The following is a 25,355-nucleotide window of genomic DNA, read 5'->3' as shown; positions in this document are numbered from 1 at the left end:
GAGGGAGGGAGGGAGGGAGGGAGGGAGGGAGAGAGGAAGGAAGGATGGAAGGACGGGTGGACGGACGGAAGGAAGGAAGGAAACAAGGGAAGGGAAGGGGAGAGGAGGGGAAGGGTAGAAGAGAGGAGGGGAAGGGAGGGGAGGGGAGGGAAGGGAGAAGAAAAGAAGAAGAGAAAGAGAGGACCAAGTAAGTATAGGGATATTGCCTAATCTGTTTTTGCAGAAAGATTTTAAATATAAAGGTATAATCATATATACATACTAACTTTTACATACTAACTTTTCTTCTAATATGCTTGCCATCAAAAACAACTTCAGAACATGCAAGTTATATTTCTGTCCTCTACAGCAATTAGAGACTACCCAAAGTATCTGCATGCAGTGAGTTTGCAAACATCAGGCTGTTTTTGAAAACAAATGACAGGTGCGAGGTGAGAACCTTGAGCCAGAGAGGTGTGCTAGTTAGTCTGGACTGTGAAGCTGTGAGCAATCAACAGTCATGCTGTCAGCTAAACTATCCATAGTTCTGCAATCTGGACTCAGACAACACAACAAGGCACTAGAAAGCCATGGGTCTCCAGGTCACAGAGTCTACACACTGTGATTTTTTTTATGTCAACCATTCTCAGATAAACAAAACAATTCCCACACTAAGATCATATAGCAGTGGCAAGGGGCACAATTAGTTTTAACCACTTTCTTTGGGACTCATATTCCCAGGTGGAAAAGATGAAGGCAATTGGTGACTAAGCTACTTGGAGCTGGAGAACCACGCCTCTCTGATGTCCCTGCAGTGTCAGCAGTGCCAGCTGGGATGCTGGCATCCCCAGGAGGACCTACTACATCATCATCATCTTCCTCCTCCTGATCCTCGCTGTTTGTATGGCGCCAGGAGGGCATGCTCACCAGACGAAGGGTCTTCAGCCCTGCTGGCTCCTTTAGTCACCAACCAAGGCAAAGACACAACAGAGGAACAGGCAATTCACAAGACAAAGATGAGATGGAAATGAATGCAATATTTCTTAAAAGGTAAAAACAAAAAGGAAAATATCCTACTACCTCCAAAAAGAAATACAAAACCAAATCAAAATTAAAGCTGATGATCACATGGAACACTTCTTATGTTGAAACACACTTTCAGTTCTCCACGGTCACCTAAGAGAGTCTCTGCTTTTGTGACTCCACTAAGGGAGAAACATATCCTGAGATGAACTGAGAATTACTTGGATGCTATTTGTTGAAAAGATGGTATGACAATATCATAACACACGAAGGTTTTCAGAGGAAATTAAATCAGTATTTTTACCCTGTTCTGTAAAAAATATCACCAAAAAGGATCACTTTTCAATACAAAATCACTATAAATTAATAAAATATAACACCCTCAATGCCTAAGACATCATTTTAATGGCTGAATAACATCTAGCACAGTGAAAATAAAATTCTGGTGACTTAATAGACTTATAAATGAAGACCAAGGAAAACCAGAAATTATATGTATTAGTTTTTTTGTTTTTGTTTTTTTTTGTCTGGTCGTGGGGCCTGAACTCTGGGCCTGGGCACTGTCCCTCAGCTCTTCAGCTCAAGGCTAGCCTTCTACTACTTGAGCCACAGAGCCACTTCCGGCTTTTTTCTTTTTGCTTATATGGTGCTGGGGAATCGAACCCAGGACCTCATGCATGCAAGGCAAGCGCTCTACCACTGAGCCATCTTCCCAGCCCCTACATGTATTAGTTATGTTAACAAAAAGTTCTGAGCCAGGGCACAGTTAGTTCACCTATAATCCTATTTACGTAGGAAGCTGAGAGCTGAGGATCATGGTTTCAAAGCTAGCCTAGGGAGGAGACTCCTATCTCCAATTAGCTTCCAGAAAAGTTGGACATGGAACTGTTACCCAAGTGGCAGAGTGCTAGCCTTGAACAAGAAAGTTCAGGAACATTGGCCCAGGCCCTGAGTTCAAATCAGAGGACTGGCACAATTTAAAAAAAAGTTTGTCAATTTTTGCCCAATAAAAATATAGAACTGCTGGGTGCCTGAGGCTCATGCCTGTAATCCTAGCTATTCAGGAGGCTGTGACCTGAAAATCCCAGTTCAAAGTCAGCCTGGGCTGGAAAAAAAGTCGATCAGACTTTTTTTTTTTTTTTGTCAGTCATGAGGCCTGAACTCTGGGCCTGGGTGCTGTCTCTCAGCTCTTCAGCTCAAGGCTAGTGCTCTACCACTTGAGCCATAGCCCCACTTCCAGCTTTTTCTGCTTATGTGGTGCTTGCATACAAGGCAAGCACTCTACCACTGAGCCACCTTCCCAGCCCCTCCATGAGACTCTTATCTCCAATTTACCACAAGAAAACCGGAAGTGACACTGTGGCTCAAGTGGTAGAGCACTAACCTTGAGCTGAAGAGCACAGGGACAGCCCCTAGGCCCAGAGTTAAAAACCAACGACCAGCCAAAAAAAAAGATATAGATAGATAGATAGATATAAACACACACATATATGTGTGTATATATATGTATATACATATATATACTGTAATATATATATATATATATATATATATATATACACACACACACACACACACACTGTACCACAAGATTTAAAAAAAGAAATGAAAACCCAAATAGTAGGGCCAGTGAGAGCCAAGCCCAATCCTAGAAGAAACTGAGTATCACTTCAGCGGTGAATTATAATGTGCCAAATTCTGTTCTTTAAGCACAACAAACAATGACTAAGAATCCACCAAAGGCAGTGAGTGGGCTGGGATTCACAGACTGCTCAAGCTGTGTGCATTTTCAGGTCTCTGTTTTTACACAGATGTTTCTAATACTCAAACCAAACTTTTCCAAATAAAAATTAAATTCTCTATGGCACAAGAGAAAGAATATGAACAGCTGGGTACCAGTGGCTCACACCTGTAATCCTAGCTACTCAAGAGGCTGATATCTGAGGATCACAGTTTGAAGCCAGCCCAGGCAGGAAAGTCCATGAGACCCATATCTCCAATAAACCACCAGAAAACGAAGTGGCACTGTGGCTCAAGTGACAGAGTACTTGCCTTGAGCTGAAGAGCTGAGGGATAGTGCCCAGGACGAGAGAGTTCAAGCCCCATGACTGACAAAAAAACAAACAAAAAAAGAATATGACCAGCAGGAGTCTTCAACTCCTATTTTCTGAATAGGGAGAAGGAATTTTTTTCTCTCTCTCCTCCCTACTTCAACCTGTTATCCTAACATAAATCCTTGCTAAAACTTAAAAAAGAAAGAAATATCAATTATACAGGAGAATTTGTGTTCATTATGACCAAATATAGAAATAATGGCCTATATTTAATCAGATATTAGGCCATACCTGAAAAATAACTGAAGCAAAAAAGGGGGTTGGGGGTTGCTTAAGTGTCATAACACCTGCCTAGTAAGTGTGAGGAGGCACTGAATTTAAACCCCAACACTTAAAAACAATAACAACAATGACAAACAAACAGCTGACAAGCCAAGCTGAGAGGATCAACCAGATTTGATGCAGAAGCTCGCTCAGAAGCTTTTATTAACATAACTAAAACATCTAATTTCTGGTTTTCCTCTGGTCTTCATTTGTAAATCTAGTAAGCCATCAGAATTTTATTTTCACTGTGCTACATGATATTATTCAGCACTTAAATTTAGCACTACTGATATGAAGACATTCCTTACCATTAATTCTAGTACATTTTAGGACAAAGCAAGCATATCTAATTATCCAAGGAGCCCGCATGTCCTGCTTTCTGAGGTATGCTCAGACATTAACTTTAGCACCTCTGCACATCTGTGAGACAAGACTCAACAAATCACAGAAGGGAGAAAGTGAAATGAATCAGGGAAAATTTAACTCTAAACACCCAGACTTTTAAATGTAAACTTCAGGTCCTAGGCTAAATGCAGAAAATTAGGAAAAAGCAAATCACAATGGGAAATGAGAGGAGTCTACATAGCCCAGAAAAAAAAAAAACTTACTCAAAAACATGTATGAGTCTAGTGTTCCTGAAATCCTAGTGTCTAGAAAAAGATGAAGAATACAACAGTATGCAGCAATAAAAGAATATTTGATTCCTGATTTTTAGAATATATAATGCATACATTGACTTTACATCATCTGTAAACTCTGATTTAGAAATAAACTCTATTAATTATCTCTCTTACTTCTTTCCACCTACCACGGCAAGGAGGAAAGGTTGCTGTCCTCAAACTCAACAAGATAGACAAATATGCCACTAATAAAGCCACATTTGGAGGCCACTCATTACAAGAAGGGAGAAGCTCACCAGTTTGATGCCTGAGAGGACCTCCAGCAGAGAGATCAGGTTATGGCCATCCCGCAGGTCTTCATAAAGATCATTGATGTGCTTACGGACCTGCAGAGGAGAATAAAACAGGATAGTTTTAATTTGATCTGAAAATACTTTATTATCCTCAGAAGAATTTCTGGTTCTACATAACTATAAAGAATCTGAAACCAGAGCACTAATAAGATTATAAAATTTTCTGACTGGAATAAAATACATATGACATGGTAACAATCTGAAGTTGTGTTTTTCAAATTCACACACATTAAGCAACAATAAACAATATTCTATAAAGTCTGGACAAGGAGATAGGGATTGAAATGACCTAAAATTTTTTGGGAATTACTATGAGCCAAAATGGGATGGGGATAGCTAATGGTGAACATATGAGTCCAGCCAGTATCCAGCTTTGTGGTGTGCTAAAAGGGAATTAAATGCTAGGCACATACATTTCATAGAGTAGGCCTCTGATTTAACTCCTCTCTTACCAAATGCACTTGAGATTTATTTTCCGTGTGAGGAAATCAACTCCAATTTTCTAATTAAAACTAAGGAAAAACAGACCTCACCTTAAGGGGTAAAAAAGTGTGATTAATGTGAAACACTGAAATACATGCTTTATATGTCTTAATATGATCCTATTTTACACAGGAGGAAACAATTACAGAAATGAAGTAATTTGCACAAGGGAACCAAAGAAAAACATTGGCTCCAGATTAGTCTTTCTGATTTTTGGAACTTTTGCTGTTAACTAGTATGCTTTATAATAAGCCATTATCTTGTTTTATTTATTTAATTCAAACTACTGCCTTGTGACATTTACTTATTATCCAATTCCACAGAAGCCAGGGCACACAGTGGCTTAGGTCTTATGGTTCTTTCCAAGTCTAGTAACAACTCCACTGGTGATGCTAACAACACAGAACCAGAACAGACTGGAGAAAAAAGGCAGAACATGACTTAAAATTACATAAATAATTTAATTTTCTAGGTAACAATTTTTAAAGGCTAATCTTTAATAAAGAAGAAGAAGTCACACCTAACAGAGGAAGCAGTAAAAGTTACTATCTGAGAACTCAACAAGATGGACCAATACACCATTGATAGAACTACATTTTCAGTCCACTCATCAGAAAAAGCATATTTCTATTTACTAAAACTTTTCTGAGATTTTTTTAAGCTTTTATTCACAATGATTAAAAAAGTATAAAGGTTTTTCCAAGTTGATTTCCATTCTGTACTCAAAGTGGAATGTCAGCAAGTATGGTGGAGCCTTCCTGGAACCCAGTAATCCAGAGTCTGAGGCAATAGGATCATATTTAAGGCCTGTGTCCGTGACATAATGAGAGGAGGGGGGAGCAGCAGGTGGGAGAAGAGGAACAGAGAGAGCGATGAGGATGATCAGGTTGAAGTATTAAATATAAGAAAAACAGAACAATGAAATATTTTGAATTTGTTGTAGAAGGGAGAAAAGGGTAAAGGAGAATGATAAAGGGAGTAGGCTTGATCCAGGTAACACTGTATAAGGGAATTTCATAATAGAATACCCTACTTACACAAATAACATATGCTAATAAAGGTCCATAAAGAGTTGTGAGGGTGTGTGTGTGTGTGTGTGTGTGTTTTGTTTTTCTTTTAAGTAGAATATGGAGCCAGGCAGCAGTGACTCCAAACCTGTAATCCTACTCAAGAGGGTAAGATCTGAGGATCACTGTTCAAAGCCAACCCAAGTAGGAAAGTCTTTGAGACTCTTACCTCCAATTAACCACCAGACAGCCAGGAAGTAGAGCTGTGACTCAAATGGTAGAGCACCACTCTTGAGGGGAAAATGCTAAGGGACAACATCCAGGCCCTCAATTCAAACTTCAGTACCAGCATACACACACATACACAGACGCACACACACACACAACCCCCAAACAAACAAAAAGACACCTAACCCAGACTTGTAGATATTACTGATTTCCATGGTATAACCAGTCCTACCAATTTCAAGCTGTGATGTTGGGAAGAAACATATATGTTGCATGACATTGTATAGCATTTCCACCATAGATATAATACATTTAATTAATCTCATGAGCAAAAAAAATAACCTGCACTAAAATACCTATGTAGAGCTTTAAGTATTTCCTAATTTTATTCTAAATATAATTTAGTTATAAGCTTATAGAATAATCACTATGCTTAGCTATATAATTTAATAATTGCTATGCTAAGCAAGCTTAAAACTACTGAAGCTGTATCACATACCTCCCATGAGTCTACACAAGGTGCTCTACTGCAACAGTGGCTCAAGATTTCAATACCCCTCCCTCAAATGTGCCCAACAGGCGCTGGGAAGGTGGCTCAATGGTAGAATGCTTGCCTTGCATGCATGAGGCCCTGGGTTCCATTCCTCAGCACCACATAAATAGAAAAAGCTGGAAGTGGGGCTGAAGCTCAAGTGGTAGTGCACTGGTCTACAGCTAAAGAGCTGGGGGACAGCGCCCAGGTCCAGAGTTCAGGTCCTACAAGCGACAAAGAAAAATTGTGCCCAACATCTCAAGCTTGTGATGTGGAACAACCTTAGTGCACCACTGATAGAAATAAGCAGTTCTACCACTCGAGCCACAGCGCCACTTCCGGCTTTTTTCTTTTTTGCTTATGTGGTGGCTCAAGTGGTAGAGTGCTAGCCTTGAGCTGAAGAGCTGAGGGACAGCGCCCAGGCCCAGAGTTCAGGCCCCATGACCGGACCCCCCCCCAAAAAAAAAAGAAAAGAAAAGAAAAAAAGAAATAAGCAGGTTATAAGGCCTGGATTTGAGAAGTCCAACTTTAAATGGCAGTTAAGGAGTTACAAACAAATGTTATGGAAGTAGCTGGAGATACCAGAATTTAATCTGGGTCAGCTGAGATCCTAGGTCGTAGAAGTCATACATAGAGGTGTTAGCTAAAGACATGGGAAATGTTGGGCTTCTTCAGTGAGAAGCAAGAAAGGAGAACAGAGAGCTAATGATGAATTGAGCCTTAGGGAGTAGCTAAAATTAGAAGGCAGGAGATGGAAAAGCAACTAGCAAAGAACAGGAAATAACCAAGTGAACACAAGAAAGTGAAATAAAGGCAGGAATACTAGTAGCACTAAATGGTAAAGGAGGGGTGAAGGAGGAAGGAGAAAATTTTAAGTGTTCCCACAAATAAGTAAAAGTGAGAAAACTTTTTTAGAGTGATATAACACAAACCACGTCATAAATAAATGGTTGGTTTAAAAATCAGAAAGTAAGCAGGGCGCCAGTGGCTCACACCTGTAATCCTAGCTACTCAGGAGGCTGAGATCTGAAGATCGCGGTTCAAAGCCAGCCCAGGCAGAAAAGTGTGTGAGACTCTTATCTCCAATTAACCACCAGAAAACCGAAGTAGTGCTGTGGCTCAAGTGGTAGAGCACTAGCCTTGAGCTGAAGAGCTCAGGGACAGCACCCAAGCCCAGAGTTCAAGGCCCACTACAGACTCCCCCCCACCAAAAAAAAAAAAAAAATCCGAAAATAAGTAACTGTTTGACATTAAGGGTTAAGAAAAGAAGGGGCGGGCTGCGAAGGTGGCTCAGTGGTAGAGCACTTGCCTTGCATGCATGAGGCCCTGGGTTCGATTCCTCAGCACCTTATAAGCAAAAAGAAAAAAGCCGGAAGTGGCACTGTGGCTCAAGTGGTAGAGCACTAGGCGTAGAGCTGAGGGACAGCGCCCAGGCCCAGAGTTCAAGCCCCACGACTGGACCCCCCCCCCAAAAAAAAAAGAATAAGAAGAAAAAAAAGAAAAGAAGGGGCAAAACTAGGATAACTTTTTTAAAAAATATTTTACACACTTCACCATCCACATTTTAGGTATTATCACTTCAATAAATGATACATGTAAGCTGGGCACTGGTGGCTGATGCCTGTAATCTTAGCTATCCAGGAGGCTGAGATCTGAGGAATGTGGTTCAAAGCCAGCTCAGGCAGGAAAGCCTGAGACTTTTATTTCCTATTAACCACCTAAAAAACAGAAGTACAGCTGTGGCTACAAGTGGTATAACATTAGCCTTGAGCAAAAAAGCTCAGGGACAGTCCAGTTCTTGAGTTCAAGCCTCACAACCGACCAAAAAAGAAAGCACACACACACAGATGGACAGTGTAGTACTTATCTACAATCCCAGCACTCAGACTGAGGCAGGAGGATTTGGACTACAAAGTAAGACCACCTCTCAAAAATTTAAAAACCAAAACAGATATATATATTAATATATACATATATTAATATATATATATACATTAAAAGGTATGTATTTGTACAATCATGCTTTCATTCCTCCAAGAAAGCCAATATAACAACTTGGTATACACAATTCTGCTTTTCTTCCTCCCCCTTCCCTCCCCTGTGGATCATGGGGCTTTAACTCAAGGCTTGGACGCTGTCGCTGAGTTCTTTTGTTCAAAGTTAGAGGTTCTACCACTTGAGAGACAGCATCACTTTTGGTTTTCTCATGATTAATTGGAGATAAGAGTCTCATGGTCTTTCCTATCTGGGATGGCTTCCAACTGTGATCCTCAGATTTCAGCCTCCTGAGTAGCTAGGATTACAGGCGTGAGCCACCAGCGCCCGGCGCTTTTCTTTTTTTGAGTCAAGGGCTTCCTATGTTGGCCTCAAGAGATCTTTCTGACTCAGTCTCCTAATGAGCTAGAACCAGAGATATGTTTCCCTTGCAGGTTTTATTGTACTTGACATTGTTCTTCCATAAGTAATTACACTGGCTGTATTTTTCCCCCATTTAAAAATGCTCTAGGTAAGCAGGGGAAAAAAGAGATTTTATTCTTGATAAGACCTGTATATAGGTATAAAACTTGGGAGTGGGCATTAAATCATTATTTTAACAAATTAGAGTAGGGCTTGAGAGCCTAATGAAACTTGTTATCAGTAGAATATTAACACCACAGAAGACTGCAAATTAAAAGGAAGCATCTTAAGTGTGAAGTTAATTTCACATCAAGGCCTCAATGACTCCTCCCAAAATTCTAGTTTGGTTTTACACCTATGAGAAAAATTCAACACATTCTAAAGCATTTGGATGATTACTAGCTTATTATATCTCTCAATCTTTGTTTGCCTGACTATAATTACCAAGTATATAAATAAAATTACCAGAAAAAATATACAGGGCTGGGAAGATGGCTCAGTGGTAGAGCGCTTGCCTTGCATGCATGAGGCCCTGGGTTCGATTCCTCAGTACCACATAAACAGAAAAGGCCAGAAGGGGGACTGTGTAGAATGGTTCAAGTGGTAGAGTGCTAGCATTGAGCAAAAGAAGCTCAGGGACAGTGCCTAGGCCTTGAGTTTAAACCCTAGGATTAGCAAAAAAAAAAAAAAAAAAGGAGGGGGGATGGGGCCATGGTGAAATCTATTCCTGTAATCTTAGTTACTCAGGAGTTACTGAGGACTGCAGTTCAAAGTCAGCCCAGGCTGGGAAGTCCCTGAGACTTCTCCATCTCAAATTAATTACTAAAAGGCTAGAAATGAATGCTGGGTGTGGTGGCTCACTCCTGTAATCCTAGCTACTCCGGAGGCTGAGATCTGAGGATCAAGGTTCAAAGCCAGCCCAGTCAGGAAAGTCTGTGAGACTCATCTCCAATAAACTACTGAGAAAACCGGAAGTGGTATTGTGACTCAAGTGGTAGAGCACTAGCCTTGAGCTGAGGAGCTGAGGGACAGTGCCCAGGCCCAGAGTTCAAGCCCCATGACCGACAAAAAAACAAAAACAAACAAAAAACCCCACTAGAAATGACACTATGGCTCAAAAGCTCAAGGGCAGTGCCCAGGTTCTGAGTTCAAGCCCCCGGAGTGGCACCCCCAAAAAATAAATAATATAATCCCCTAAAATTTTGGACTCCAATAGTAGTACCAAAAAAACCCTGATTTACAGAGATTCTCTGAAGATGAAGTAGATTCTAAAATTCACAAAAGGTAATTCTACTTAGTACTCAGGTACTTTTGGCATAGGATATGGAGTCACCAAGTTTAGACAGAGATGGCCACAGAACTATTTCCAGAGGAATTACATGGGAAACAACAGCAGCACTTTAGCCAGCAGGCTGCACCCCTCTCATAAACTCCCTTGCTAACCTCCGCTGACATTTCCCACAGATATGAATAGAGAGGTGTAAAAGGCCCTGTACTATCTGGGGAGCAACAGGTAAATGGTCCCTAGCAGTCTGCTGGTAGTCTTAGTGCTACCCTGTGTTCAACTAGAGCCCCAAATATAAAAGAAAAAGGTAGCAATGGTAGAGTATATGTAGCTTGAAAGCCTTGGATGGCATCCTAAATTCTTACTAAAAGTTCCAAGAAAGCCAATGGCTTCTAGAGTAGACATATGAATTAGAAATAAAAAGAATTATTCAATTTGCTACATTAAATATTGTCCTTTCCTTTATATCCACTAATCTCTTAAGTTAGTAAGAATGAATCAGGTAAACGTCCTCCTGAGGAAAGATAGCAAAATTTATCAGGACCTAAACATTTGTCTACATATTGTATATATGTGGATAATGTAAATACGACTTCATTTAAAACCCTAATTTTTCTTTTTTGATGGCTCTGGTAACTCTTTCTTGGGTTTGTGGGCTTGCATTCAAAGTTACATTGTTTACATATTTCAGATGTTAACCTCCTTAACTCTTTTTTTGTTTGGGTCCGGTCGTAGGGCCTGAACTCTGGGCCTAGGCACTGTCCTTCAGCTCTTCAGCTCAAGGCTAGCGCTCTACCACTTGAGTCACAGCGCCACTTCCGGGTTTTTTCTTTTTGCTTATGTGGTGCTGAGGAATTGAACCCAGGGCCTCAGGCATGCAAGACAAGCGCTCTACCACTGAGCCAACTTCCCAGCCCCCTCCTTAACTCTTAAAAGAATGGATCAATCACATTCTCAATTAATAGAGGAATACATTTTCTTATTCCAGAACAAATTTTCCCAAAGAAATTTGGGAGATCCCAAATTAACTACAACTTGGGAGGCTTAACTAGTTTTGATCTTACAATGATCTCACAAATACAGCATTAGTGGGTATGCTTGGACAATCAAGTCAAGGACATTTGAATTTTAAAAAAAATCCTGATCCCTAACTTTTAACACAAGCTCAAAGAATTCAAGTTTACAGCAATGACTAACTAGCAGCAAATCTTTCTCTAATATCGCAAGATGAACAAATGCTGTTTGAACTATGCAGCTAACAGCCCGAGAAGAGATGGAAAATAGTCAAGGGTTAAGTAAAGCTCTGGCTGGCCGCCAATATCAAACAATGCTATGATGTGTTCCTCTAGTTTCCCCATCCCTGGCCTCCTGTCATCACACAGCACCGAGGCTGAGATCCAACAGGCAGCATCAGCTACAAATGTTCAGCGGGGAACCTGAGCATTTCAAAAGTCTGAGGGAGGACAATTCAACTCTTATACTGTTAGAGAGTAGTATGAAAGGAGAGTAAATGGAGGTATGTTTAATAGAAAGAACTAGTAATTTTTATCACAAGACTCATGATAGATTTAGGAAAGTCATTTAACCTCTCTAATTCTCTCTCCAAAAGTTGTAAAAACTGGGAAGATAAAATACCTTCACTTCCTTTGAGGTTACTGTGGGAGCCAAGTCAGATAAAATGCACTTCAAAACCATTATTTAAGACTGGGAATGCGGCTTAATGGTAGAGTGCTTGCCTAGAATGAATGAAACTCTAGGTTTAATTCTTCAGTACCACATAAGCAGGGGGTGAAAAAAGCTGGAAGTGGCACTGTCGTTCAAGTGGCAGAGTGCTAGCCTTGAGAGAAAAGAAACTCAAGGACGGTGCTCAGGCCTTGAGTTCAAGCCCCACCACTGGAAAAAATACACACAGACACACAGACACACACAGGCACACAGACACACACATACACACACACACGTTGTTTACTCAAGGTAACAAATATTTATTGGATACTTCTCATATCCCTATGCAGTATTTGACAGGAAAAGTAGTTTAATACTGTCCAAACCCTCTATGAGCAATTTTCAGAGGAGAATGATACATGAACATAGGCATCAGTTCAAAGTTATGTAGAATAGAGATGGAAAAAAATTGGTTTAGGAGCTGGGAAAGTAGCTTAGTGGTAGAGTGCTCACCTAGTATGTAAGAAGCCCTGGGTTCAATTCCTCAGTACCACATAAACAGAAAAAGCCAGAAGTGGCACTGTGGCACAAGAGGTAGAGTGCTAACCTTGAACAAAAGAAGCTCAGGAACAGTGCCCTGGCCCTGAGTTCAAGCCCTAGGACTTGAAAGAAAAAAGAAATTGGTTTAGTTAGCATAATGGAACTCAGGAAAGTTATAGTGAGGCTCATCCTGAAAGAGCTGTGATGTGAGAGAGTGTGTGTGAGAGAGAGAGAGAGAGAGAGTGTGTGTGTGTGTGTGTGTGAGAGAGAGAGAGAGAGAGAAATAGAGTGTAAAGGTATACAGGATATAGAAAGCAGTGAGTTGTCTAGTATGGCTATGGCACAGGTTACACAGGAGAATCTGGAAATAACATTGGACAGGTTAGTTGTTACCAGATTGCAAGGCTTTGCATCATGAAAATTATCTATCAACTACAGGCAATGGTTACCACTGAAGGAATTTATAGTTTGTTTTCCCTGCCTCTCTTCCATCCTTCTTGGCCATGACACTATAAAAATAAGATACAATATCTGCACTCAAGTTACAGTCTAGCACAAAGATGCTACATAAGTAAATGCTATATAAATACAAAGGAATATCAGGGGGCACAAAAGAAAGGGTAGTTGATGCCACATGGGAAGGTTACTAAAGAATTTAGTGAAAAGATATTAAGTTGACACTATTTAGGTAGAGCAAACTTTGGGGCAAGACCACAAGCAGAGAGAACAGCAGAACAAAGATACAGAGCCATAAACTAGCATGCCACATAATTTAGCCAGAACTTAAGGTATGAGGGGAATTTGGCACTATGAGCCTAGAAAGGCAAGCAGAAACCAGAGCCAGTATTACAGGTTAAGAGCATGTGTTAGGAAGTTCAAATTGCCTGAATTCTAAAGCTGCATTCTGCCTCTTTCTAGCAGCATAGCCTTGAATATGTTACACACCCTTCCTAGACCTCACTTATTCACTGATAAAATGAAGCTATTAATAGATCTTACAAAGTCACTGAAGGATTAAACCAAATAATCCATGTAAAAGATTTGGTATAAAATCATTTGTAGGCCGGGGTGCTGGTGGCTCACGCCTGTAATCCTAGCTACTCAGGAGGCTGAGATCTGAGGATCGCGGTTCAAAACCAGCCGGGGCAGGAGAGACTGTGAGACTCCTATCTCCAATAAACCACCAGAAAACCAGAAGTGGCGCTGTAGCTCAAGTGGTAGAGCGCTCGCCTTGAGCTGAAAAGCTGAGGGACAGTGCCCAGGCCCAGAGTTCAAGCCCCATGACCGACAAAAAAAAATAAAATAAAATAAAATCATTTGTAGGAAGCCCTCAGTATGCTATTACAATCAGTATTGTTGTAGTTGTTATTACTGAACACTTCGTTAGAAAACCATTATGGTGGTCAAGGCAAGAAATGAAAAAGCACAAAACATAGCAGAGGTGATAGCAAAGACAGATCCAAGCTCTCTCTCTGGGGTGGAAAGCAATCCACTGGTACCTGACTTGGTAATAAGGGACAGATTACCAGAAGTACTAAATCAAGGTGTCCACCAAACTGGGAAAACTAGGTACACAAGTAGAAATATTTACACATGTCAAACAAAGGATATTCCTGAGAACATCAGATGAATATGTCAATGATACCTGAGAAACACGCATCATTGTTTTGGGTAAGAATGAAGAAAAGGCTCTACCTTTTCTGTATCCAGGTCTTACACTTTGAAAATCACCCTAACTTGCAGTCCTTAGTCCTAAGTAGCCCTAAGGAGCCATGTGTGATTTATATGACCATCTCCTGGGTTAAAGTTTCCTGAACTATAGATGGACAACTACTTATGGGAAAAAAAAAAAAAACTCCACTGGTGCTGGTGGCTCAGGCCTATAATCCTATTTACTATGCTGGAGGCTGAGATCTGAGGATTGCAGTTCAAAGCCAACCAGTAAAGGAAAGTCTGAGACTCTTATCTCTAATTAACCACAGAAAATGCTAGAAGTGGCATTGTAGCTCAAGTAGTAGAGTCTGGCCTTGAGCAAAAGGAGCCCAGGGACAGCACCAAGGCCCAGAGTTTAAGCCCCAGGACCAACAAAGGGAGAGGAGGGGTGGGAAAGTGAGGAGAGAGAGGAGGGGAAGGGAGGACCCAGAGTTTTGGCCCCAGGACTGGCAAGAAGAGAAGAGGGGGAAAGGGAGGCAAGGGGAAGGAGAAGAAAGGATTTCAAGGCATAAACAAAAATGTTAAATGTTACAAAGAAATTAAGTTAAGAGGAAGATAAATTTTACAAGTGAAGGTGGCAATTAGGAAATCACTGATGTAGCAGGGCATGGTAGTACATGCCTATAATCCTAGCACTAAGGAAGCAGAGGCAATAGGACTGTAAGTTTGAAGTTGGTCTGGGATATATAGAGAGATCCTGTTTGAGACAGAATGTATCAAGAACATGGGCTTTTCCTAGAGCAGCAGGAATTACTAGAACTCATAAACTTCATGCTAATCTGTCACACAGTAGACAATACTGTTGGTAACATGTCTCTGCCTAGATTTGTGTGTGCGTGCAAGCCAGTCCTGGGGCTTGAACTCAGGGCCTGGGCACTGTCCCCTGTGCTTTATTTGCTCAAGTTTACCACTCTACAGCTCTACTTCTGGCTGTTTAGTCATTAATTGAACATAATAGTCTCATAAACTTTCCTTCTCAGGCTGGCTTTGAACTGCAATCCTCAGATTTTAGCTTTTTTTTAATTGTAGGTAGTGGGGTTTGAACTCTGGGCCTGGGTGCTATACCTGAGCTCTTCAGCTCAAGGTGAGCACTCTACCACTTGAGCCACAATGCCACTTCCTGTTTTCTGGTGATTTACTGGAGATAAGAATCTCACGAACTTTCCTGCATGGGCTGGCTTTGAACTGTGATCCTCAGATCTCAGTCTCCTGAGTAGCTAGGATTACAAATGTGAGCCACCAGCCCCCGGCTATGATTTTAGCTTCTTGAAAGCTAGGATTACAGGTGTGAGCCACCAGCTCCAACCACTGATTTGATTTTAACAACACAAATTTACCTCAAGGGGCTGGGAAGGTGGATCAGTGGTAGAGCACTTGCCTTGCATGCCTGAGGCCCTGAGTTCGATTCCTCAGCACCACATAAGCAAAAAGAAAAAAGCTGGAAGTGGTGCTGTGGCTCAAGTGGTAGAGCGCTAGCCTTGAGCTGAAGAGCTGAGGGACAGCGCCCAGGTCCAGAGTTCAGGCCCCACGACCAGACCCAAAATATATATATATATATATATATATATTTTTTTTTTTTTTACCTCAATACTAGCTGTTCTGGAAATAGTCTGTGTCACTTGAATTACATGGTGGAAAATTTTAGATAAAAACCCATTACCTGAAGACTTAAAATGTATATAGTTGGGGCTGGGAAGGTGGCTCAGTGGTAGAGTGCTTGCCTTGAATGCTTAAGGCCCTGGGTTCGATTCCTCAGCACCACATAAGTAGAAAAAGACAGAAGTAGTGCTGTGGCTCAAGTAGTAGAGCACCAGCCTTGAGCTGAAGAGCTGAGGGACAGTGCCCAGGCCCAGAGTTCAGGCCCCATGACCGACCAAAAAAAAAAAAAAATGTATGCACTTGGCCAAGCACCAGTGGCTTATGCCAGTAATTCTAGCTATTTGGAAGGCTAGGAAGGATCATGGTTCCAGGCCAGCCCAGGCAGAAAAGTTCATAAGAACTGATGGCATACAACTGTCATCATATGAAAGAAGTCTAAAAAATAAGTGGTTCATGGTCCAGGTAGTACCAGATTAGGAAGCAAGACCCTACCTCAAAAATAACCAGATCAAAAAAGGGTTGAAGAAGTGGCTCAGTAGTACAGCATCTGCCTAATAAGCATAAGGCTCTGAGTTCAAAAATCTCAGTACAAGCCAGGCACTGCTGGCTCATGTCTATAATCCTAGCTACTCAGGAAGCTGAGATCTGAGGATCTCAGTTTGAAGTCAGCCTACTCAGGAAAGCCAAAGAGACTCTTATCTCCAATTAATCACAGAAGAAAAAAAAAAAGCTGGAAGTAGCACTGTAGCTCAAGTGGTAGAACACTAACCTTGAACAAAAAGGAGCTCAGAGACAGTGCCCAAGCCCAAAGTTTGAGCCTCAGGTCCAGGGGGAAAAAAAAATCTCATTACTGCTTCCTCCCTACCTCCCTGCCAAAAAAGATTTGTGTACTTTATTTTACTTTTTGGCAACACCTAAATCTTATCCCTAGTCCTTTTTAGTGTTTGTTTTGCAAGTGGGTTCTTGCATTTTTGTGACCTTGGTCTGATATCCAACAACTCTATTTCCCACAGAGGGAAGAGGAAGAGGAAGAGGAGGGGAAGGAGAAAAAAGGGGGGAAGGGCACTAAAGGAAGGAAGGAAGGGGAGAAGGACAGGAAGGAAAAGGAAATAGAAAAGGAAATGGAAAAGAAAAAGAAATGATTTATATATTTTTTTAAACTAAGAACTGTGTTCTTAGAATCCCAGGTATCATCTTTTATCCCCAACCTGAGTCTTTCTGAGATAGTAGCATGTTAATACTGTTTCCTCTATACAGGAAGGGAAGGAGGGAAAGAGTAAGTCACATGCAAATCCTTACAGACATGCCCATAGAAAGCAATTTGAACTTGTCTCCAAGAAGGGGAAAGAGCAGGAAGAGAAGCATATGAAGGAATTCTACCTTCATCAAGTGCTTGTTGACCCATTTGGTAAACGTTTTCTTCTGAACCCGGTCCCGCTCATCTGCAAAGGAAACAGAGAAGGCATTTCACTTAGTGCTATGCAAGCAACAAGTTTCCAAACCTCTGCCTTATATACACTCCTTTCTTTAGAATCTCTTTAAAGGGTTGACTTTACATACAGAACACAGGACAATGACTTCTTGTTAGAAAAGCTTGTCCTATCCAAATTTTCTCTTTGGTTATAACAATATTGTCACCAGGTGCTGGTGGCTCATTCCTATTGCCCTAGCTACTCAGAAGGCTAAGATCTGAGGATCACAGTTCAAAGCCAGCCTGGGAAGGAAAGTCCATGAAACTCTTATCTTCAACAAACCACCAGAAAACTGGAAGTGGCACTGTGGCTCAAGTGGTAGAGCACTAGCCTCAAGCTGAAGAACTGAGGCACAGTGCCCAGGCCCAGAGTTCAAGCCCCAGAACCAACCAAAACAAAACAAAACCCACAATATTGTCACTACAAATTAAAAAGAATCACATGCCTCAAAAATCATGTTATAACCATGTGCCAGTGGCTCATGCCTATAATCTAAGCTATTCCACAAAACAGTGATCTGAAGATAGTTGTTTAAAGCCAACCTACCTAGGCAGAAAAGTCTGTGAGACTCATCTCCAATTAACCACCAAAAAGATGAAACTTAAAGCTGTGGATCAAGAGGTAGAATACCAACCTTGAGCGAACAAGCTAAGGGATAGGTCTTGAGTTTAAACCTTAGTACTGGTACAGAAAAGAAGAGGGGAAGGTGGAGAGCAAAAGGGAAGAAGGGTGGAGGAAGGGGAAAAATGCCACACCAGAGCTTCATTCCTTCTCCAGACATATTTATTTAGCAATCATATTCATTAATATCTCATATCACCTTATCTTCTTGATCTTTACTCATTCTTTTTGTAAACTATTCATAAGGCAGCTAAAATTAGTGAAGTTGATGCTATATAAATATGGGGAATTCAAATCTGCCCTCACTTATCCCAGGGTTTTACCTAACTAATCTGCCATTGCTACGTTCAATACGAACTTAACATCCAAATCTGAGTTACCACCAACCACTGTTTAACACTTTTCATTTCATGTCATGTGCAGACTGGATCATAATAACCTCTAACTATAGTTTCATTTAAATCACTAACATCATACTATTTATTTTTCCTTCCTAGCATGATGTTTCTCCTCCAAATACTACTTCTTCCTTAAAAATTGATGTTGTTTATTCATTTATTTATTCAGATAAAATGTTTACTAAACTAGGTGTTAGTAACAAAAATATCAATGTCATACGCCTATCTTCAAAACAGATGATAATAGTAAGCAAAGAAGGAAAGTAATTTCACTGCATCTTGAAGCACAATTCTCATACAGAAGTATTTTAGCCTACCTGAGTAGGGAAAGAAAGCATGGGAGTCAGGCACCAGTGGCTCAAGCCTGTAATCCTAGCTACTCAGGAGGCTGAGATCTGAGGATCTCAGTTCAAAGCCAGCCCGGGCAGGAAAGTCCGTGAGACTCTTATCTCCAATAAACCACTAGAAAACCAGAAGTGGCGCTGTGGCTCAGGTGGTAGAGTGCTAGCCTTGAGCTGAAGAGCTGAGGGACAGCGCCCAGGCCCAGGGTTCAAGCCTCATGATGGGACAAAAAACAAAAGAAAGAAAGAAAGAAAGCATGGGGGTAGTAAGTTTCTTAGAGGAGTAATTTACTTTTTAAAAAAAAAAAATGTTTGTTTTTTTTAATTGGTCGTGGGGTGTGAACTCTGGGCCTGGGTGCTGTCTCTCAGCTCTTCAGCTCAAGGCTAGTGCTCTACCACTTGAGCCACAGTGCCACTTCCAGCGTTTTCTGCTTATGTGGTACTGAGGAATTGAACCAAGGGCCTCATGCATGTAAGGCAAGCACTCTACCACTGAGCCACCTGGTAACTCACTTTTTAAAAAATGACTAGGGCCAGTGGCACTGTGGCTAAAATGGTAGAGTGCTCACTTTGAGCTGAAAGAGCTGAGGAATAGTGCCCAAGCCCTGAGTTCAAGCCCCACAACTGACAAATATATATATTAAAAATGACTAGGGCCAAGGGCTAGTGGCTCATACCTATAATTCTAGCTACTTAGGAGGTTGAGATCTGAGGATCAGTTTGAAACCTGAAGCAAGAAAGTCCATGAGAAATGCATGTCCAGGGGCTGGGAAGGTGGCTCAGTGGTAGAGTGCTTGTCTTGCATGCATGAAGCCCTGGGTTCAATTCCTCAGCACCACATAAGCAGAAAAAGCCGGAAGTGGCGCTGTAGCTCAAGTGGTAGAGCGCTAGCCTTGAGCTGAAGAGCTGGGGGACAGCACCCAGGCCCAGAGTTCAGACCCATGACTGACAAAAAAAAAAAAAAAGAAATGCATGTCCAATTACCCACCAAATAAACAGAAATAGAGGTGTGGCTGAGGTGATAGAGAACTAGCAAAAAAGCTCAAGGAAAGTGTTCAGGTCCTGAGTTCAAGCACCAGAGCCAGCACAAAAAGAGGATGGGAGGGTAAAGAATGAAGCTCAGTGGTAGATCACTTGTCTAATAGGAGCAAGGTCTTGAGATTCAATCTCAAGGACCACAAAACTAACAAAAAGACTAGAAGTTAACTAGAAAGAAAAGAGAACTGCTATATTACGCTATATGAAATGCAAACTCTTGAAGACAAGAAAGAAATTATGCTCATAAAACTACTCAGAAGCAGGGATGATTGAATGATAGGATGCTTTTTAGGTAGCAATGAGGCTTAAAACTAGATAAAATAGCAATGGGCAAAATCATGACTTTTTAAAACAAGCTGAATAAAAAACCCAAAGTATATCCTATAGGCAAGAGGAAGCATTGAAAGACTTTAAATAGTGGAATGACTTCATCAGATTTGTATTTTGAGAAAAATTATTCTGGCTGCCTTTTTTGACAACTTAAGTTCTCTTTGTCATTCATATTTTTTTTGGCACTTACAGTCTAATTCTACTTTCAAAAAGTTCTTACTCTAAAGATACAGGTTTTGTTTATTTTTCTTAGAATTTCTTAAATTGTACAAGTTAGCAGTAATAGGTCAAATAGATGGGAAAGTGTACAGATTTTCTTTTAAACTAGTCAATATTTTTTAAGAAGTACATGCATTTGGTTTTAGCCTACTACCTCATTTCTTTTAGACCTCAAGATATAAGTCTTTTCAGTTTTACTACTATTAAGTTATTCCCTTCATCTAACAAGTCCTTCTAGGGAAAACTGGCCTTACCAGTTACTTCCAAAAGCTAAGTAACTGACTTTCAGTTCAGGAGGAAAAAGAGTGAAGTACTTTTCTGAATATAGTTATTAATAAAGACTACCTGATTAGAAGCCCTTGGTAAGACTAGTTGGCCAGCTTAGAGCTAAGCCATAAGCTCCTCCAAAAAAAAAGGGTTTTATAGACTTCCTTTGCCCCTAAGAGGTAGAGGACACTCTATTTTAGGATCCTATGTTGACAAGTCAATCAATTTCATGAAAGTCTTTCCCTGATTTAAACATCAGGAAAAGGAACATTGCAATGTCTAAAGTTCAATCTCTTAATATTTTATGAGAAAATTTACTAAGGAACCCAAGAAACAAACTTAAGACTTTAAGAATACTCCAAACTTTAAGAATATTCCCAACAGCTCGACTTTCAAACTATTTTAAAAGTTCTAGATTTGGCTTCTTACACATAAATTCCAGGACCAGCCAAGATATTTCTACCTCATACTAAAGATACAAGCCTCAGAAAGTACCCTTCTGTAAGAGCAAACAGTCAAAGGCAAAATTAATTTTGATGTTCCTTATCATCTCCAACAAAAGCTCAGCTGTCCAATAGGAAATTCTTGGATTTAACACTTCAGGCAACAATGATTTATTAATTCCTTACGAGTTGCTGAATTAGAAGTCTTTAATTACCAAGATGTAATACTTGTTCTCAACTTTATTAAGACTACTACAAGTCTCCCTCATGCAGCTACCAATATTTTCTCTAATTTTTCTTTATTTTACCTTCATTGGCAGAGATGACCTTTCACAAAATCTAGGTCTATCCTTCCACCTGACATCTGGACCCCACCTTTTCCATCTCCTTGGGAACTTTAATTCAAAGTTATTACAACAATTAATACAACAATTTAATAACAAACTAAAGTAGGGAGGCAACAGGAATGTAAAGCGTGCAAGGAGATCTGTATGAACAGTAGCGGAAGACTGGATAGCCGGTAACTGTTGACAAGTCTTGGTGGGATAAAAAACAGAAGAATTCAAGGGAAGTCTTTTGTTTCTAGCTAAAGCACTGGAGGGGAGTGTTATCTCTCAATAATGAAAATAAGAAGCATAGGTTTGCTCAGAGTATGTTGGGTAAAGTAGAAGATAAGTAATGAAGTGTTAAAATCTTCTTGCAGACAGCTGAAATTTTAAAGCTCAAATTCATAAAAGCTATCATTAATTGCAGATCCAGATTTGATGGCTAGTGCAATGACAAGAACAGAGAACTGATTTCAACAAATCTCAATCACTACTTTGTACACAACACTCCTTTATTCATAATCCTTTAGTGACTCCCAAAGGACCAGAGGATCAAGTCCAGCTCTTTAGTTTTCACTTTCAAAATCTCCTACAACCTTATAAAATTCAATTCTGTTTTTTATTCACAAAGTTTTAGGATCATGAAGGAAACAAAAACAAGACCTGGCCTTTGACCTCAAGGAATTTACAATCTCTACACTCTTCCAATGTTATCTCTTACTAGACTCAACTACAATCATTCTGATTTCAGAGCTTTCAAACATACCTTTCTCAACCCTGTCCTTCTCCTTTTAAGATCCAAACATTTGGATGCCTGTGGCACTTAAAAGTTTACTCAGTGTACTTGGTAGTAAGCATGTACCGATTTTTAGAGATTGTTGTACATAAGTCCCATTTTGCTATCTGAACTGCATTCTCTGTAGCCAAAGTCTATGTTTTAAACAGGATGTGGTGCTGTGACTCAAGCAGAAGAGCACTAGCCTTGAGTACAAAGAGGCTCAGGGACAGTAGTCAGGCCCTGAGTTCAAGCCCCCAGGACTATCCCTCCCTTCCAAAACAAAACAAAAAAAAAGCTTTAAATATTCAATATTTAGGCCAGGTGCCTTGTACTCCTAGCTACTCAGGAGGCTGAGATCTGAAAAATATAGTTCAAAGCCAGCCCTAAACAGGAAAGTCTGTAAGTCTCTTATCTCCAATTAACCACCAAAAAGCTAGAAATGCAACTGTGACACAGGTGCTAAAGTGTTATCCTTGAACATAAAAGCTCCAGGACAATGCCCAGGCCCTGAGTTCAAATCCCAGGCTGGCACCCCGCCCCCCCCCACACACAAATTACTGGGTGCTGGTGGCTCATGTCTGTAATCCTAGCTGCTCAGAAGGCTGAGATCTGAGGATCACGGTTCAAAGCCAGCCCAGGCAGGAAAAGTCCATGAGATTCTTTATCGCCAATAAACCACTCAAAAACCAGAAGTGGCTCAAGTGGTAAAAGCACTCGTCTTGAGCTGAAGAAGAGCTCAGGGACAGTGCCCAGGCCCAAAGTTCAAGTCCCACAACTGACAAAAAAATTAAAAATAAAAATAAAAACAAAGAACCAACAGTAGATACTCAAGAATACTCATTTTTTCAGATGTATTAGTTGTCTAAGTCACATTTCCACACATGTAAACCAATGTATCCCCAGCAACTTCACTCCACTTAGCATTCTCCCTTATCCCACATTTTCCCTTATTGAAACAATTTCAAAGAATACTCATTGCTTTTTTTTTTTTTTTAGAATACTCATTGTTTTACTCTTTCTAATTTTCTTCTTCTGTATGGTACTAGAGCTTGAATTTAGGGAAACATATGGCTTATTCACTCATGGCTGGTACATCACGAGAGCCACAACCTCAAGCCCGGCTCCATTGGTTAATTGAAGATAAAGTCTCACACCTCACTTCTGCCTGAGCTGGCTCCGAACCTCAATCCTCCTGATCTCAGACTCCTTGGTAGTTAGAATTACAGGAGAAAGTATCTAGAATTACAGGTGTAAGCCATGATTAGGTATTTATTCTTTTTTTTTTTTGAGGGGGGGTCCAGTCATGGGGCCTGAACTCTGGGCCTGGACGCTATCCCTCAGCTCTGCAGCTCAAGGCTAGCACTCGACCACTTGAGCCACAGCACTACTTCCGGCTTTTTCCTTTTTGCTTATGTGGTACTGAGGAATCGAACCCAGGGCCTCATGCATGCAAGGCAAGCGCTCTACCACTGAGCCACCTTCCCAGCCCCAGGAACTTGGAGATTTATTCTTACTTGGAGCTCAAGATTTGCCAAAGTTCTGTCAGCAAGGGCACAGTAAGATGATATTTTCCGGGCTGGGAAGATGGCTCAATGGCAGAGTGCTTGCCTTGCATGCATAAGACCCTGGGTTCCATTCCTCAGCATTATGTAAATAGAAAAAGTTTGAAGTGGTGCTGTGGCTAAAGTGGTGGAATGCTAGCCTTAAGCTGAAGAGCTGAGGGGCAGTGTCCAGGCCCAGAGTTCAGGTCCCACGACTGACAACAACAACAACAATAAAAAGGTGGTATTTTCCAAGTCAGGCTAAGAAGTGATCTCAAATGATAGTTAAAGGACTGCTTTAGAGAGGGAGTATGTATTCCCAATCAAATGTTCCTTCTACAGCTATCCTAAACTATTCTTGCTACATCTGGATCCCCAAAACCTTGTATCACTAATGTTTCCATGCTGCTCAAAGGAAATAGGCTACACTGGAGATACAATAATTAAAAGGTGGTTAGCAATAAAGTGATATCAGCATTTTAAATGTCTTATTTTAGAAAGCTTGAAGTCTACTTTGAGAAATAAGATCAACATGAAACCTCATTTAGTATGTGTTAAGCATGACAGGAAAGCCTGTATCGTATTATTTAACTTAAAATTCACAATATTATCTAAGTATACATTCTCATCCTCATTTCATTTAATCAAATTGAAGCTCAAAAATTTTTAATAATTTTTCCAAATCACACAGTAAGTAGTAGAATTGAGATTTAAATCCAAGTCTGGCAGACTCTAAATCATGGACTTATAACCACTACATTGTGCTGCCTCCATGTAATTACTACAAAGAGAACACAATATAGTCCTATATAATCAAGAAAAAGAGAGCTGTGCAAACTATCACTCGAATACAGATGCACAAAAAGCATCCATCATCAAGTGTTGGTATAGGATAGCAAAGTCTCAATGAAGATTGTTTGAAATTTTAGAAGAACTCTAGAATCTTCAGTACAGGGCCTGGGCGCTGTCCCTCAGCTCTTCAGCTCAAAGCTAACGCTCTACCACTTGAGCCACAGCGCCACTTCCAGCTTTTTTTCTTTTTGCTTATGTGGTGCTGAGGAATCGAACCCAGGGCCTCATGCATTCAAAGCAAGCGCTCTACTACTGAGCCACCTTCCCAGCCCCAGTACTTTATTTCTTAGAAAAATCTAATCTAAATAATGATAATTCTTTGAACCATAAGTGTAAGGTCCGCTCCTGGGTGGCGAGCAGACTCCACCCTCCTCCAGCAGACTCTACCCTCCTCGCAGCAAAGTCTCTACCCAGTACCTGAGTTACCTAGGCAACTGGCACACCTGGAAGAGGTCACATCTGCATCCACTGAGGTTACATCTGAATTTGATGTAGCCACACCTTTCTCCGCCCAAACCCTAGATAAAGCCTGGCCCAGGCCCAGACCCTCTCTTTCCCAGCTATCTCTTTCCCAGCTCTCTCTTCTCTCTCCCACCTCTCTTTCCCAGCTCTTTCCCAGGCATTTCCAGCCACGTGGAGGGCCAACCTGGCCTGGTCCCAGCAGGTCTACTGAATAAACCTACCCCTTACCTGAATACCACGTGCGTGGTACTGTTCTTATTCGGCTACCTCTTTTGGGAAGGTGGCTCAGTGGTAGAGCGCTTGCCTTGCATGCATGAGGCCCTGGGTTCGATTCCTCAGCACCACATAAGCAAAGAAAAAAGCCGGAAGTGGCGTTGTGGCTCAAGTGGTAGAGCGCTAGCCTTGAGCTGAAAAGCTGAGGGACAGCGCCCAGGCCCAGAGTTCAGGCCCCACGACCGGACCCAA

At 41.0% G+C, this 25,355-nt stretch overlaps 1 protein-coding gene across 1 annotated transcript in view; it reads right to left on the bottom strand.

Moving 5' to 3' along the window:
- Nucleotides 1-25,355, bottom strand: part of LOC105986090 (microtubule-actin cross-linking factor 1-like) — a 52,237-nt gene that overhangs the window by 21,763 nt on the left and 5,119 nt on the right. Inside the window, exons 2-3 of the mRNA XM_013016846.1 lie at nucleotides 17,183-17,244; nucleotides 4,297-4,386 (exon numbers count right to left, since the gene is read on the bottom strand). Of these exons, the coding sequence (XP_012872300.1) occupies nucleotides 4,297-4,386; nucleotides 17,183-17,244 (152 nt within the window). The remainder of the gene's footprint in view (nucleotides 1-4,296; nucleotides 4,387-17,182; nucleotides 17,245-25,355) is intronic.

This window comes from Dipodomys ordii, unplaced genomic scaffold, assembly GCF_000151885.1.
Source record: "Dipodomys ordii isolate 6190 unplaced genomic scaffold, Dord_2.0 Scaffold33, whole genome shotgun sequence".
In the NCBI taxonomy this organism is placed as follows: domain Eukaryota; kingdom Metazoa; phylum Chordata; class Mammalia; order Rodentia; family Heteromyidae; genus Dipodomys; species Dipodomys ordii.
This window is presented reverse-complemented; position numbering and strand designations above follow the sequence as displayed.